Source organism: Pangasianodon hypophthalmus, chromosome 16, assembly GCF_027358585.1.
Source record: "Pangasianodon hypophthalmus isolate fPanHyp1 chromosome 16, fPanHyp1.pri, whole genome shotgun sequence".
Taxonomy (NCBI): domain Eukaryota; kingdom Metazoa; phylum Chordata; class Actinopteri; order Siluriformes; family Pangasiidae; genus Pangasianodon; species Pangasianodon hypophthalmus.
The window spans coordinates 15,252,743-15,268,358 of record NC_069725.1 but is presented as its reverse complement, the minus strand read 5'-3'; the positions used below and the strand labels follow the sequence as shown (position 1 = coordinate 15,268,358).

General features: G+C 37.9%; 1 protein-coding gene across 1 annotated transcript in view; it reads left to right on the top strand.

The window, feature by feature from the left end:
- slc2a4rg (SLC2A4 regulator) overlaps window positions 1–13,782 on the top strand; it is a 75,429-nt gene extending 61,647 nt beyond the window's left edge. Inside the window, exons 5-9 of the mRNA XM_026920086.3 lie at window positions 3,036–3,136; window positions 5,386–5,638; window positions 5,833–5,940; window positions 7,958–8,076; window positions 8,196–13,782. Of these exons, the coding sequence (XP_026775887.1) occupies window positions 3,036–3,136; window positions 5,386–5,638; window positions 5,833–5,940; window positions 7,958–8,076; window positions 8,196–8,307 (693 nt within the window). The 3' untranslated portion in view covers window positions 8,308–13,782. The remainder of the gene's footprint in view (window positions 1–3,035; window positions 3,137–5,385; window positions 5,639–5,832; window positions 5,941–7,957; window positions 8,077–8,195) is intronic.
- The last annotated feature ends 1,834 nt before the right edge of the window (window positions 13,783–15,616 follow it).

The window sequence follows — 15,616 nt, the reverse complement described above, 5'->3', positions numbered from 1 at the left end:
CTCTCCCCGTCATCTTAGTAATGAACCATGCAGAGTATGTTTTTGACATGGATTGACTTGCTCTAACTTCACCAAACACAAGACAAATGCCAATTAATTGTTTATTTTCAGTTTTTGTAAATACCTGTTCAATTTTAGCTAGACCTAAAAAGTATGCACTAGTCATTTGGTTTTGACAAGTCTGAGTTTTAAAAATGGCGCCACCAGAAATGATTCAGGACTAGACATGCGCAGTAGCATTGTAACTCGTTTGTTATTGTTTACTTCCTTGAAATGGTCTATACTGTGTATGTATATTTATGTTCTGATAATAAATATTTAAATAAGTAATGAACATTTTGTTTTTAATTAGTCTACGTTATTTAGAATGATATTCTTTAAAAACTGACACCTGTGAAATTCTGTATCATGGTAATTATCAAGATCAATCAATATAGAAAAATTTATCGTGATGAGATTTTTTGACCGTATCACTCAGCTCTACAGCAGCATTAACCAAACATGGGAGACTGTCTAAACAGGGTCTATATACAGCTTGATATACACCAATCAGCCATAACATTAAAATCACAGGTGACCTGAATAACATTGATTATCTCATTACAGTGGCACCTGTCAATGGGTGGGATATATTAGGCAGCAAGTGAACAGTCAGTACTCGAAGTTGATGTGTTGGAAGCTGGAAAAATTGGCAAGCGTAAGGATCTGAGTGACTTTGACAAGGGCCATAGTGAGTGCTAGATGACTGGGTCAGAGTACCTCCAAAACGGCAGGTCTTGTGGGGTGTTTCTCGTATGCAGTGGTTAGTACCTACCCAAAGTGGTCAAAAGAAGGACAACTGGTAAACCGGCGACAGGGTCATGGGTGCCCGAGGTTCATTGATGCGTGGGGAGTGAAGGCTAGCCCATCTGGTTTGATCCCACAGAAGAGCTATTGTAACACAAATTGCTGGCTATGATAGAATGGCACACAGTGCATGGGGCTGCATAGCTGCAGACCGGTCATAGTACCACTGCTGAAAGCACCTGTTCTATAGATTGCAGTGCAAGAGTCCATATTGAATAGTGATAATGGTGTACAGGTAGGCATGTACCAAGAGACATGAGACATAAGAGACATAGGGGCAGCAGCAGACAAGTGAAAAAAAAAAGTGTTGTATAGATGAAGGTGTGCACAGATATATTTGCGTAGATTGTCCAAGCAATAGGCATATTTTTCCTTCTGAAAGCAATGCTTGATTCTAACTATATACTATTTATACAATATCTTATTTTTAACCAATTTTCCCCTCCGCTAGCTAGTTCTTGTCCATCACAAGACATCACAACAATTAGAGGAAAGTGCAGCCCTCTTTCTCACAGCTGCCTATATGCTCACAGATGTGCATGATTGGTTGCTGTCACTCTGATTGAGAGGGGAGAGTGTAATGACATCCCACCTAGATAACAGCGCAATTTGGCTCTCCTGGCATTCAAACTCTCCCGATGATAGCATGAACACTTTTCTGTTGCGACACTCAGCAGGCCACTGTGTTAGTTAGGAGAACCCAGCTAAAAGTGCTGGATGACTGGAGATTTCTGCTGGATATGTTTGTGATGTTTTAGGCTTTCTTTACTTGCTAGCAACAAAGCAAAATTTGCGGCCACCAGAAATTTCTTTGCTGAACCATGGCTTTACTTGAGGGAAGAAGGCCTCCCTTCTAGCAAGTCATTCATCAAAAGTGTGTTGTGGAATTTTACTATAAATTTGTTTTACAGACTGGTGTAATATTGTCTACAATCAGTGTTTTCATCTTTACTTAAGTATACACATGTACATTTCTTGTGCATAGACAAGGGGCTCTATAAAATGGGAGTGGTTGGACTCCCCAGTTCTGGCACAAAACCCTGAGACCCTGAAGTTCTGTTTAATGAATACTTCACTTCATAATGTACAGAAGTGTCTAGAAAGGGTTAATTGATCAACCTAGAGAAACCAGTTTCTGCCTCTCTATTTTTTTTTTTCTTTCTGCTCTTGAAAGATAACACAGATACACACCCACACACTTTCCCTAGTGCTGGCAGTGCAGGCCAGGACTTGTCCTGTGCTCTGTGAGAAAGCAGGGAAATTGACTCATTCTGCCTTTCCTCTTTCTGGTCAGCTGGAAAAATAGTAAGTTGATGATGATAAACAAGATGAGGAGATGTAGATGGTGCATCACACGCACCTCAAACACATGTGTTCTGTGCAATGGGGTTTTTGTATTCATTAGTTTTAGTCTCATATTCTGAAGGTTTGATGTGTTGAGCCTAGAGCAGCTAAGAAGCAGGAGCTGAACATGGTGTTTATATAAGAGCTGTGGTCTGAAAGGAAATGTGTGTTGCAAACAGGGATAATCAAACCCCCATAGTGATTAACAGTGACTATCTAAACTACTCTCTCTCTCTCTCTCTCTTTCAGTCTCTGGGTTTTTAATGCTTTAATAACCAAAAAGAACATCTAACAAAAATTCTTGAATTTTAATAGGACAAGTCTAGAAAGTAGTTCTAATATTCTGTTCATTCATTCCACAAAAAAATTAATCATTCAATTTGTATGAATGTTTGAATTTCTAGATTGGTCACATTTAATGTTAATGTTAAATGGCATATTTAATATAAATGATGTATCATATATTTTTTATTTTTTTTTTTTTTTTCATTTAAATATTTCATTTAATATAAATGAAATATATATTCACTTTTGTTAAATGTCAAAAAGTGGAAATATGCAAAGGATTTTAATAAACAAACTTTGGCAAAGTAATGGTTAGTAAAAGTATTAAAATGATCATCCACACCTACAGGAGGAGAGTTACACATGCATAAAGCTCCATATAAAGAAAAAGGAAAAACAGATCAGGAGTAGTAGGATAAATTAAACAGGTTCAGCGAGTGAGAGGAATTGTGTCAGGGTACACATATATCTCAACAGACAGAGAGAGCAGATTATTAGGCAGTCTCTGATTGTTCAGTCCTATGCACTAAACTTTTCTGTTTCTCTTTGTTGCGGTCCAGAACTCGATGAAGGTGATGTTCAAATGTTTGTGGAAGAACTGTGAAAAGGTCCTTAGTACTTCCTCAGGGATCCAGCGGCACATCCGCACCATACACCTGGGGTATGTATCCACTAGTGAGGTGATAACACACAAATGGAAGAATGGAGTGGGGAAAAGGGGAGGGGTCCCTAGGCTACTTCTCCAAAACAAACCACTTAATGATTGATGTGTTTCCTAGTGAAGACAATGTGCTTTTGATTGGCCTTCACGTTGACTCCAGTTTAAATCAAGTCTGTGGTCGCATATGTGGTCGGGCTACATGCTAATAAATATTCATTGCCTATTATCAGTTTATCATTTTAAATCTACAGAAAACAGCCTTGTCTTTCAATTTGTATAGTATAATTATGTATTATATACACGAATGAGCCAAAACATTATGACCACTCACAGACCACTCTCCTAACAAAGGTGCACATCAAGGTCCCATTTTCTTTTATATCACATGGATGGCCAGGCACGTGTGCACTGTTTACCTGGGGAAGTGATCGCACCAGGATGCACTGTGTGAAGAGGACAAGATGATGGAAGGAGTATGATGCTCTGGGAAATGGTGTATTGGGAAACCCTGGGTCCAGGCATTCATGCGGATGTCAATTTGACACATGCCACCTACCTATACATTGTTGCTGACCAGGTACACCCTCTCATGGCAGTGGTATTCTCCAATGACAGTGGCCTCTTTCAGCAGGATAACGCATCTGCCAAACTGCACACGTTGTTCAGGAATGGTTTGATGAACATAATGAGTTCAAGGTGTTGCCCTGGCCTTCAAATCCGATTGATCATCTGTAGGATGTGCTGGAACAACAAATCCGATCTGCAGCAGCTCCACCTCGCAACATGACTTAAAGAAACTGCTGCTAACATTTTGGTGGCACATACCACAGGGCACCTTCAGAGTTCTTATTGAGTGCCTTGGCTGTTTGGCAGCTCGCAGAGAACCACCTACATATTAGGCAGGTAGTCATAGTGTTTTGGCTCATCGGGGTATACTCCAGCATATTTTTTTCCAAAGTAATAAACCTCATAATGAGATTGGTCCTTAGAGACACCGAGTGTTCAGCATTAAACTTTTAAATGCCTAACAAACAAAATGACAAACACAATATAAAACACATAGTGTTTGTCATTTATTGCACCAGTCAATAATAAACATTATCTCATAAATTTGTAAAAGTACAGATTTAAATATCAGCCTGATATATGAATAGCAAGTTAATGTGTACTGCAAGGGTCCATGTTTTTCTTTTTTTTTTTTTTTTAAACGATTAAAAGGGGTCTGTTACTGCTAAAAGTTTGAGAACCCCTGAATGAATTAAGTTTGGTTAACCCAAAAATTATGACCATGATTGAACTGCAAATAATTGTGCAGCCCCTGTATTTGGGTTCATTTAATTAGTGGAAGTAGATCTAGAAGAGTGTAGTTTGTCACTTTGTGATGCAGCTTAAGTGTGCTATCTGCTTACACAACTCCATTAAGGGAAGCAAAGGCTAGATAAGCTTAAGAAAACATTCTTTGTAGACTAGGCAGCATGTTTTTATAGCCTCTTGTTGCTACCCAACTTTTCCTCTGTAGTTTTCATGTGCATGTTTTAAAGTGTGGTCTCCACTGCCCCCTCCTGACTAGTGAGGCAAAATATTAGTCCTGATTTGGAGAGTTCCTGCATCATCAGGAAAAGCAAATTGTGTCATATGATATCACTACCAACCTTTTTTACTTCAGCTTGATGCTACTTAGCATAAAATCTGTTTTAATTACAGGGGAAATCTTTTCACCTAATATTAGCTATATTGGAAGCTAGAAATCATCAACTCTAACAATATTAGGATCAGGAATATCAGGAGGTTTGCCCAAGTTTATCCTTTGCTCACTACAATTATGAAAATTAAATCTGGAAAATTGAAATTTGAAAATTTAACAATAATAGCAGTATTAAAGTCAAACTTGATATCTTTCACCTGACTTATGAAAAGATATCCAGCATACTGCTACTATTATTAAAATAACATAATATAGCCAGTCAGGTTTGCTGGAAAATTATCTAATATTCACTATTTTATTCTTATTAAAACCAGGAACCAGGAAATTAGTGTGACCTTAGTCATTAATCTAAGTCAAATTAGTGTGTTTGTGGATATTTCATATTTCATATACAACTTTACAAATAAGTTATATGAGCCTGAATTTGACTGTTGTGTGTTACTTTAGATTAGGTTGATTAGGTTTTGGACTTCAAAGCCAATTTGAACTCAGTCTCTGTGTTTGCACTGTGTGTGTGTGTGTGTGTGCGCGTGTGTGCGTGTAGGCGGAATGGAGATTCTGACTACAGTGATGGTGAGGAGGACTTCTACTACTCAGAGATTGAGGTGAACATGGACACTCTGTCTGAAGGGCTGTCGAACCTCACACCGACCTCGCCCACCACCACTGGCCCGCCCCCTGTCTTTCCGCTTGCCAATGACATGGTGCAATCCAAGTCTGCCACTGTGATCCACAGTCCACTCAGCCAGTCAGCTCCCTCCACACTGTGCCATATCCGCACTGACCATGCCTACCAGGTAGCTCTCCTCTCCTTTACTCTTACATAAATCTGGTCATATTTCTAAGACCATGAACAAGATAATACATGTTGGTCTGTTTCAGTCCATACACTTGTATAATATGTTTAGCAGTGCAACACCAAAAAGACACTGACTTCTATAGTGGGCCTTCTTAATGTATAGCTCAGGTTTTATGACATGTTGTTTTCTAGGCCACTGCTCCTGTCAGCATTCCTACCGTGTCCTCCGAGCCACTGCACAACCACAGCGCCATCAGTGTCTCCTGGCAGTCACCTTCCATTATCTTTAAAAGCCAACCAGTAAGAAAGCATGCGTGTTTTTTCCTTTCTTTCAAAATCTGTTTAAAATAGCAAGCAACATATAGGCCAAGAAAAATGTCTTGAAGGTATTGGAGCAATTCCAATACCATTTGATACAAACCGCGTATCATGCTCCATCTCTTCAAGCAAAATTTGTAGTGTATACATTGACTAAAAACATTATTAATAAAAAGTGATCTTCTATGTGTTGTGTTAAGAAGAGAGGCAGGTGATTCAGTAGTCTCTTTGAGTTTCCAGCAAATGTATTTCAGTATTTTGAAAAATTGCCTGGTAACATTTTCCTTTCAGCTCAATTCACTTGCCAGATTTGTGATGATAAATATTGACTTGACTTGTCTTTTTTTTTTTTTTTTCTTTTTCAACATTACTCCATGTCATCAAAGTATGTGGGGGGGCTTTTCATTTTTTGCAGAGCTTCCTGTTTCCTGTCAAACATGCTTTTGTTAATTATATAGCAGAAAAAAGGCAGAGAGCTGACCTATTACTCCAAATAGGGATTACCACAGCTAAAACATAGTCTCACCCAATTTCCAAAGAGAAATAAATATAAAAGGTCATGTGATTTTAATCTTTTGACACGATCATTGTATGGTATGATTTTCACCACCACAATTCAGCCACATTTTCTCTGCCCACTACAATAACAAACATAGTGGTGTAGCAAGTTTGATAAATAGGAAAGTCTCATTCACACAACACTATCACTGACCCCAAAGGCAGACACATCATAATAAACATCTCTATCAACAACAGACCAATAACTATAACAAATATATATGGAGCAAATACAGATAATCCCTCGATCTTCTGTACCCTCTTCACACATCTCGCAAACTTCCTGGACTCCCCAGTAATAATCCCCGGTGACTTGAACACAGTCATCAACCCCGAATTAGATAAAACCACTAGTACACATAAAACACGGAACTGGCAGACCACAGAAACAATAAGGCAATACATGTCTGGCTTTGGACTTGGCGATTGTTGGCGACTACAGCACCTAAACACCAAGGAATACACATATTACTCACCAGCTTACCGTACACTCTCACATTGATTTCTTTCTAACCAGTAACTCAATAATACCATACATATCAATCACACAGATTCAATCTATTACAGTCAGTGATCATGCTCCTGTATCTCTCACCTGGAATAGAAATATCCTTCAGAAGACAGTTTTTAGATGGTTCTTTAACACATCACTTCTGAAAGATCCAGAATTTGATAGCTTCATCAAAAGAGAAATAAATTTTTCATCCTTCATCGAAATAAATGATTCACCAGAACCCCCACCAATGCTACTATGGGAAACAGGGAAAGCTGTTCTCAGAGGAAAAGTAATATCCTATGCATCATATAAGAAAAAGAAAAATATTGAAAACGAAAACAAATTAGAACAAAACATTAGGGAATTAGAGAGATTAACAGCAATCAACCCCACAGAAAGCACAGAAACGGAATTAAGGAAACTCAAACTATATACAGTGACCTCATAAACCAAAAAACTCAATTCCTACTACAAAGAATCAGGCACGAAAACTTATTATAAAACATATTAATTAACTCAACCGACATTCCAACTACTACATCCCCCCATCCCCCCCCATTCCTCCAGCTTAACCTACCGTCCTGATAGGTATCATGTCCATGGCTCATCTACTGTCCCGTATTGTCTTGTCTATAGTTAATAATCTCACTGACTATCCTGTCTGTTACGTCCTACATCCACCATTCTCGCATTCAATCTTTAACAAAACTTAACAGACTTGTGGTATATTTATTTTTTGAGAATAATATGAATCAAAGCTGCACAACCTGAACTGTTACTGTGTCAGATCATACTTGCTATATGAAAAAATATTCAGAATTATGGGTTAAAATAATATTTTATTGTAAAGTACTTTACAGAATTCTAATAATACATAAAAAATTTGAACACATATTGGTGGATTTACTTCACAGTTGGGTCACATTTAACCTTTGCTTCTTGCAGGGTGCAGTAACTCATGTTGGCATTTTGAGCACTGGGGAGAAGAGACAGACTGTCACACATGCCGTCAGCAAGACACACACCACCACCATATCTACACCCAAAGCCAGCACTGGAACCAGGTAGAGTCAGGCAGTCTGTGTATATTTAGCCATCTTTCAGTGAATGAAAATGTGAGTATACAAAATTCTTTGCCAGTTTAATGATGTCATTAATTCTTACTCTAATTCTTATTACCCAGAAAACCCCGGGGAGAAGCGAAGAAGTGTCGCAAAGTGTATGGAATGGAGAAGAAAGATCTGTGGTGCACGGCATGCCGCTGGAAGAAAGCCTGCCAGCGCTTCACTGACTGATTTTACCCTTTCTCTTGCATATATAACAGGCTCTTCTAAAATCAGTGTCTGAATCACTGACTCACTGTTGACCCCCTCTTGTGCACCATAAAGGACTCCACTCCTTGAGGACTCTCAGAATTAGGTAAGGGGCTTTTCTAGCAAGTGAGCTGTTTTATGTCCTCCACACCGCAGCAAACAGTAAAACACATTTCACTCTTGTGAAACATTGCAAAAAAAAAAAAAAAAAAAAAGTTGGAAAAATACAGTATGCATTAGCTTTTGCAGCACTACTCAAGCAAGATTTTTTTGTTCTCTTTCTGTCAAGAAAAAAAATTCTAAAAAAAAAAAAAAGATACTAAGCTAATGCAGTTTTATATATATATATATATATAATATATATATATATATACATACACACACACACATACACACAAATACACACCGATCAGACATAATTAAAACCACTGACAGGTGAATAACATTGATATAGCATTGATTGTCTAAAAACGGCAGCTCTTGTGGGGTGTTCGTGATATGCAGTGGTTAGTACCCACCAAAAGTGGTCCAAGGAAGGACACCCGCTGACAGGCTCATGGGCGCCCAAAGCTCATTGATGCGTGTGGGGAGTGAAGGCTAGCCCGTCTGGTTTGATCCCACAGAACAGCTACTGTAGCACAAATTGCTGAAAAAGTTAATGCTGGCTATAATAGAAATGTGTCAGAACACCCAGTGCATCGCAGCTTGCTGTATATGGGGCTGTGTAGCCACAGACCAGTCAGAGTGCCATGCTGACCCCTGTTCACCACCGAAAGCGCCTACAATGGGCACGTGAGCATCAGAACTTGACCATGGCGCAATGGAAGAAGGTGGCCTGGTCTGATAAATAATAATATATAAATAATCTGATAAATAATAATCTGATAAGAGATGGCACCAGGATGCACTATGGGAAGAAGGCAAGCAGGTGGAGGCAGTATGATGCTCTGGGCAATGCTCTGCTGGGAACCCTTGGGTACTGGCATTCATGTGGTTGTTACTTTGACACATACCACCTACCTAAACACTGTTACCGACTAAATTCACCCCTTCATGGCAACGGTATTCTCTAAAGGCAGTGGCCTCCTTCAGCAGGATAATGCGCCCTGCCACAAATTGTTCAGGAATGGTTTGAGGAACATGACAGTGTTCAAGGTGTTGACTTGACCTCCAAATTTCCCAGATCTCAGTCCGATCGAGCATCTGTAGGAAGTGCTGGATAAACAAATCCGATCCATGGAGGCCCCACCTCATTTCTTACAGGACTTAAAGAATCTGCTGCTAACCTCTTGGTGCCAGATACCACAACATACCTTCAGACATCTTGTGGAGTCCATGTCTCAACGGTCAGAGCTGATTTGGCGGCAAAAAGGGGACTTACACAATATTAGTCAGGTGGTTTTAATGTTATGGCTGATCTGTGTGTGTGTGTGTGTGTATGTATATATATGTGTATATAAATATATAATTAATATATATATATATATATATATATATATATATATATATATATAAAATTGTAAGCAGCAAATTTCTTTGAAGTTTTTTTTTTGTTGACAATTTCTAATCACTATTGAATGGTAGACTTTATACAGTCCATTTTATATTGAGTTGTTTAAGCAGGCCTAAAGTTCATGCCTTTTGTTTAACCTCTGAATGAGCTTTGAAGCTTTGAAGCTTTGAATCTATCAGTATAATTTCTTTAACCAAAGGTGAAGACTCTCAATCAGAATATGTCCAGAATTCTGCTCTCTCTGGAGTTTAGGCTTTATTTAATTTTCAATTTGTGTTTTTGCCTTACTCAAACAGATAAAACCATCTTCCTGAATCTTACTGAGATCATGGCTATCATGATGATGGAGCAAATGATGCTCATAAGTTTCATGTAGCTTTAACCATGAAAAGAAATGTTATTTTAAGACTCTCCTGACATGTCAAAATGGATATGATGCACCTTATTAGAATTCTCTCAGAAGTTTGTTATAGTGAGAAAATGTAAATTAACCTTCATAAAAAATCAGGTTCATTTTCTGATAAATTTTGCACCAGCTATTTTATCCTTGTCATACAAAGTGAAAACAGATCTCTCAATTATTTTTGATAAACTGGTATTTTTGTAGTGAACTACAGTGTTAATTTAAAGGCGAGCATGTTGACAGGTACAGCTCACTGTAGAATGTGATTTGTAGATATGTGTATATAAGTATAGCTGTACTCCACTGTGATCTTATGAATTGGTTATGAGCGTGCCTGTTCGTTCTCCTCAGTGACCAAACAGGACTTTCAGTAGTGAGTGGCCACTATTTGGTCAATACTAAACATGAGACCAGAGTCTCAGCCTAAAAGTGTATTTCTCCAGATTTTTGCATATAAAAATGGCCACAGATTTAAAAGGTGATGGAGCTTTTTCTGGCAAAATACTTGTTTGATACCTCTTTGAATGTAGACATCGCCATATATTCCACTGTGCTAGCTCTTCTCACACTCTCTCTGTCTTTCTTTCTGCTGCCAGCCAGACGAGCATGGCTGCAAATGATGACTGTTCACTTGTGCACACGCGCGCACACACACACGCACACACACACACACACACAAGAAGGGGTGCCATCTTCCCCAGCTCTAATCTATCTCTAGGATTTCACTTATCAGAGTTCCTACTGATATCCTAAAATTGTTTTGGTAAACTCTCTTAATGATCTTAAATCTTAATATCGCAGTTGTTTGCCTCTTTGCCTGTCAGACATCCTGCCCGATCTAAGCACACAGCAGGCTGATCTTGTCTTTGTGGTGAAAGAGAGTGGTTCCCTCTGGTGCTTGTAACTTTCACTAAGTGCCAATGAGAAGAACAAAGAGAGTTTTTTTTTGTTGTTTTTGGTTTTTTTTACTAAAAGAACTAAAAGAATTGCACTAACTTGTACTGCACACAAACATTATTTTTATGTGGCATTTTTATATGGATAAATTGAAGTTTTAAAAAAGAGTAAAGAACAGAGTAACTGGCCTTACTTTTGAACTATAGGTTCAGGGATGGAGGCTACACACAGGCTCCACAACAATAAGCTTAACAATAAACTTTCTTGGTGGTACCTACAACATCATGCTTGTTATTGGATTGGCCTGCATTTCCTCTTGTCCAGAGTACTTGTATGTGGAGTGTCACTGCTTTTATTTTCTCTTTTCTGTTTATCAGCCACAGCTTTGTCAGCTTTTGGCAAAACTTCTCTCCATGAGAAACTTTCCTCAATGTTGACCCCCTAACCCACTAATCAGCATTGTGCATTGACTGCTGCTGACTTATGAATCTCTCACACACACACACACACACACACACACACACACAGACACACACACACTTCACACCGTGACCCTGACCAGGCTTTGAAGTCTTTGTCAAATCCTCATGCTAGTTCACTCAGTCTAAGAACCCTGTATCTATCCCATGAAATACAGCTCCCCCACAAACTACAGGATATAATCAGGATCTGAGTGCATCAGCAAGCAAAACATTCACAAAAATTCCCTTGAGATGTTACTAGTGACAGCTGCATGGACAGTTAGGCAACTCACTGTCATAATCTATATATCAGTTCATGAAGAAAGAGAGACATAAGGTGAATCAAACATTGGCTATCTGAGTGAGGGTAAAGAGATTGTAGCTGACTTCTTGGAACCCTCAACTTTTAAATAATTATTTAGTTATTAATAGTTATTCTTTGTTTGGGACAGCAGAGTGGTGACTGGTGATGCAGCAGAACAGGCAGGTTTGTCAGCTTTGCTCAGAACATCTCTCCATGAGGACCTTTCCTCAGTTTTGACCCCCTCACCCACTAATCTGAAGCTACACTTCATGTACATTGACTGCTGCTGACTTATGAAACACACACACACACACACACACACACACATACATGTGTGTGTGTATATATATATATATATATATATATATATATATATATATATATATATATATATATACACATACATATTATAGTAACTCCTTGGTCTCCTGGATGAGATGATTCATCTACATATTTCATGGGGAAGATGCACATGAGAGGGTGATTTTGGTATTGAGGAAGATATTGAGGAAGGGCTCTGTTGATATTGAGGAAGGGAAAGAGAGAATGAAGCATGATACAGTGACACTTCAAATGCAGGTAGTGGTGTTCAGTTTCAGTGTTGTTTGAAACCTGAAAATGCAGTTCACATTTTTATTCTTTTATATTCTGGCTCATTTGCCATGGCTGTTTTTATAATCTTAAGTAGAAAATTAAAATTGTAAGAAAATGTTTTTTGTTTTCTTTTTTAACTGAAGATCTAGTGAAGATACAATGTAATTCAACATTTTATGTTGGGTTCAAGTGGAAAATCAACAATGAATGTAAAATCTTCAAAAGGAAATGCCTATAAACACCTGTCACTGTTGATAGAGCTGCATTCTGATATCTCGGCGACGTTTACAGTCGGAGACTATATCTATATGTTTTCGGTGAAAAAGACCTAAAGCTTTCACATGACATGAATGAGAGTGCCGTTTAGTGGTAAGAGAACTAGTCGGATTTTATTGTAAATAGGATGCAGTGTTTAAATCTTACAGAATGCAGCTTTAACGTTCCATCACCTTTTCTGTAGCCTTGCATTATGCACATCGTTTATCACTTATTTTAGCATAACAGTAGTGAGAACCTATCAGTGTTTTGCTTCAGTTTTTTTTTCTGTTGTCAGTTAAAATGCTTTAAATCTGTTTCTCTCTCCAAATAGTGTTTTTTTTTCTGTGAGCTTAAGTCAGAGTATATATTTGTCTACTATTGCCAGGCAGGAGATGCTTAAACTAGTGAGTTTATTTTTCTGCATTTTAAGTTGGTCCTGTCCTGCACATTCCGACAGACTGCTTATTTGTGTTTGTCTGTCTCCTCGCTCATAGTGTCACTGTCTGTCTGTCTGTCTGTCTGTCTGTCTGTCAGGCCTTACCCAGGAAATTAAGCTAAACACCCAATAAATGTGCAGTTTCACTTTGCATTTTTTAAAAACATTTTTAGATATTACAGAGCAAATGGAATGTAATGAAATGTAACAGAGCAAACAGCTTTCAGTGATTAAAAAACAAACAAATGTGTAATCATTTTAATGAGTTTTACTGAGCACAGTCTTTATTGTGTCTTTTGCTTTCGATCTTTATTTTTAGTTTATTTTGTCAATTGACCCAGTTGGCCTTTTTCAGAAACAACCGCTCTTTGATGTTTTCACTGGTCTGTTTGGGTTGATATTTTCTGCATGTCCTCTGTACGGTCATACTTTATTGGAAACATTTTTGTGATGTGTCTGAAGTTCACTGTTGTGAGCAGAGTGTGAAAGACGTGATTGTGTGGATGGATATGTAGCTTATGTTTGACAAGCTCTATGAGGAAAATATGATTTATATGGATGTAATGTGATTAAATCTAGATTTCAGAAGGACCGGCCTTTGTGTATTTTTCATTTTCTTTTTTACATGATGTAAGTTGGCATTGTTGGGAATTAGAAAAAAATGAGTCATATGTTGTGCCAAAATATTGTCATTAAAATATTACAAAAAGCATAATTTAGATTTGTCTTCACAAATTTGGTGCTGAAAATTTTTTAATTTTTGAGAAAATTTTTATTAATCATTCATTATCACTCATTTGAATCCTAGAAATATTAAGCATAATGCTTTTGATAAAACAGATCATTCACAGTTCATTCATATTCCTTCTATATTAAAATACATTTTCTTTACATGTAAACCAGTTCTTTGGAAATTTGCAGTGAGAGATAGTCCTACTGTTCTGAGATGGCCTACAGGAATTTGCCTTTTTAACTGATCCAAGCTTGAGTTGCTGACACTCTGGTTCTTTAGGAAATTTGGCTACTTGTCACTGATTTTATATTAATACTCAATAGTAACAGTACTATAGAGTTGTGATAGCACTATTGAAATCAGTAGTCGGGATTTGTAGCAGATCACTATAGATCAGTTTTCTTAATCCTGGACCTGGAGTACCGCCACTCTCCCTTTTTTTTTTTTTTTTTTTTTTTTTTTTTTGCTGCTCCAAATCACTCAGTTCAACTCATCAGCTAATTAATACATAAATATGAACTAGGTTGAACACCAAAATGTGCTGAGTGGCAGTACTCCAGGAAAAGGACTGAGAAACATTGCCATTGATGATTTCAGACAATAGTTTTAAAGAAATGTACTTATAGCAGGGAGTAGTTCAGTTCAGAATTTCCTTCCAGAGTGAGCACCATTTTCAGAGGGAATGTATAACTGTAAATCACAGGCTTCAATGAATCAAGTGTATTTTCTCCTACCGAGTGCTGAAAGAGGAATGAACATAAAAGAATCTATAGCTATATAGGAATAAAACCTGGATATGTTTGTCAGTGTAGAGTTCGGCTCCTGATACGCTGAGATTTAAATCAGTAGGGGATTGTCGAGCACTGCGACTCCTGCAGCAACACCTCCGTCGGCATGTTCCGCGTACTTCGTCCTGAGCAGATGGCCCACACACTCATTCATCATCACCTCTGTTAGGTTTTGACACTCATCCTCATCCATTGTTTCATGATCTATACAGATGTAAGATCTGTTTGATTTTTTTGACTCTTTGCATGTTTTTTTTTTTCTGCCTTCTCCCAAACATGAGATCATTGTCATTATTGTCATTATTGTCATTATTATGTGATTGTCATTATTAACAATGTAGCAGCACAGCAAGCATTAGACAATCTTGTTTTCTGAGAAAATTGTTTTGCAAGACTGTTTGGAGTGAAAGCAGCAGCTTCCTCTTTTCCTCAGTGTACCTGATACAGGCTCCAAAAACACCCAGTTCACTGAGGCACATCTTCAGCCTCACTGTATTTTTATAAAGATTAGGTTGACTTTAAGTGCTATTTCTGCATGTCACTATAGACTGTTATAAACAATGCTAAATCAGTGCACTTGTGGCAATCAGTATATGTAGCTAAGTTTTTTTTGTTCAAGTTCTTTCCTTTTCAGCACCTGCTTTTGTGGGAATGTATGAGGCATCAGTGAATACATTGTGTGTTTGTATATGTAATATGTATTTGAGTCACCAGTTTTAAATTGAAAATCTCTCTGTAGTTAATTAGGATGCACACTTGATGTTTTAGCATGTTGCTATAGATCAATATAGAAGTCATAAAGTGCACATGGTGAAATATGATGGAATATGTACAGCTAAGCCTCACCTCTTCCTTTCCTCTGTGGTTTCAACACATACTCGTATGATTTGGCCAAAGCCATAGC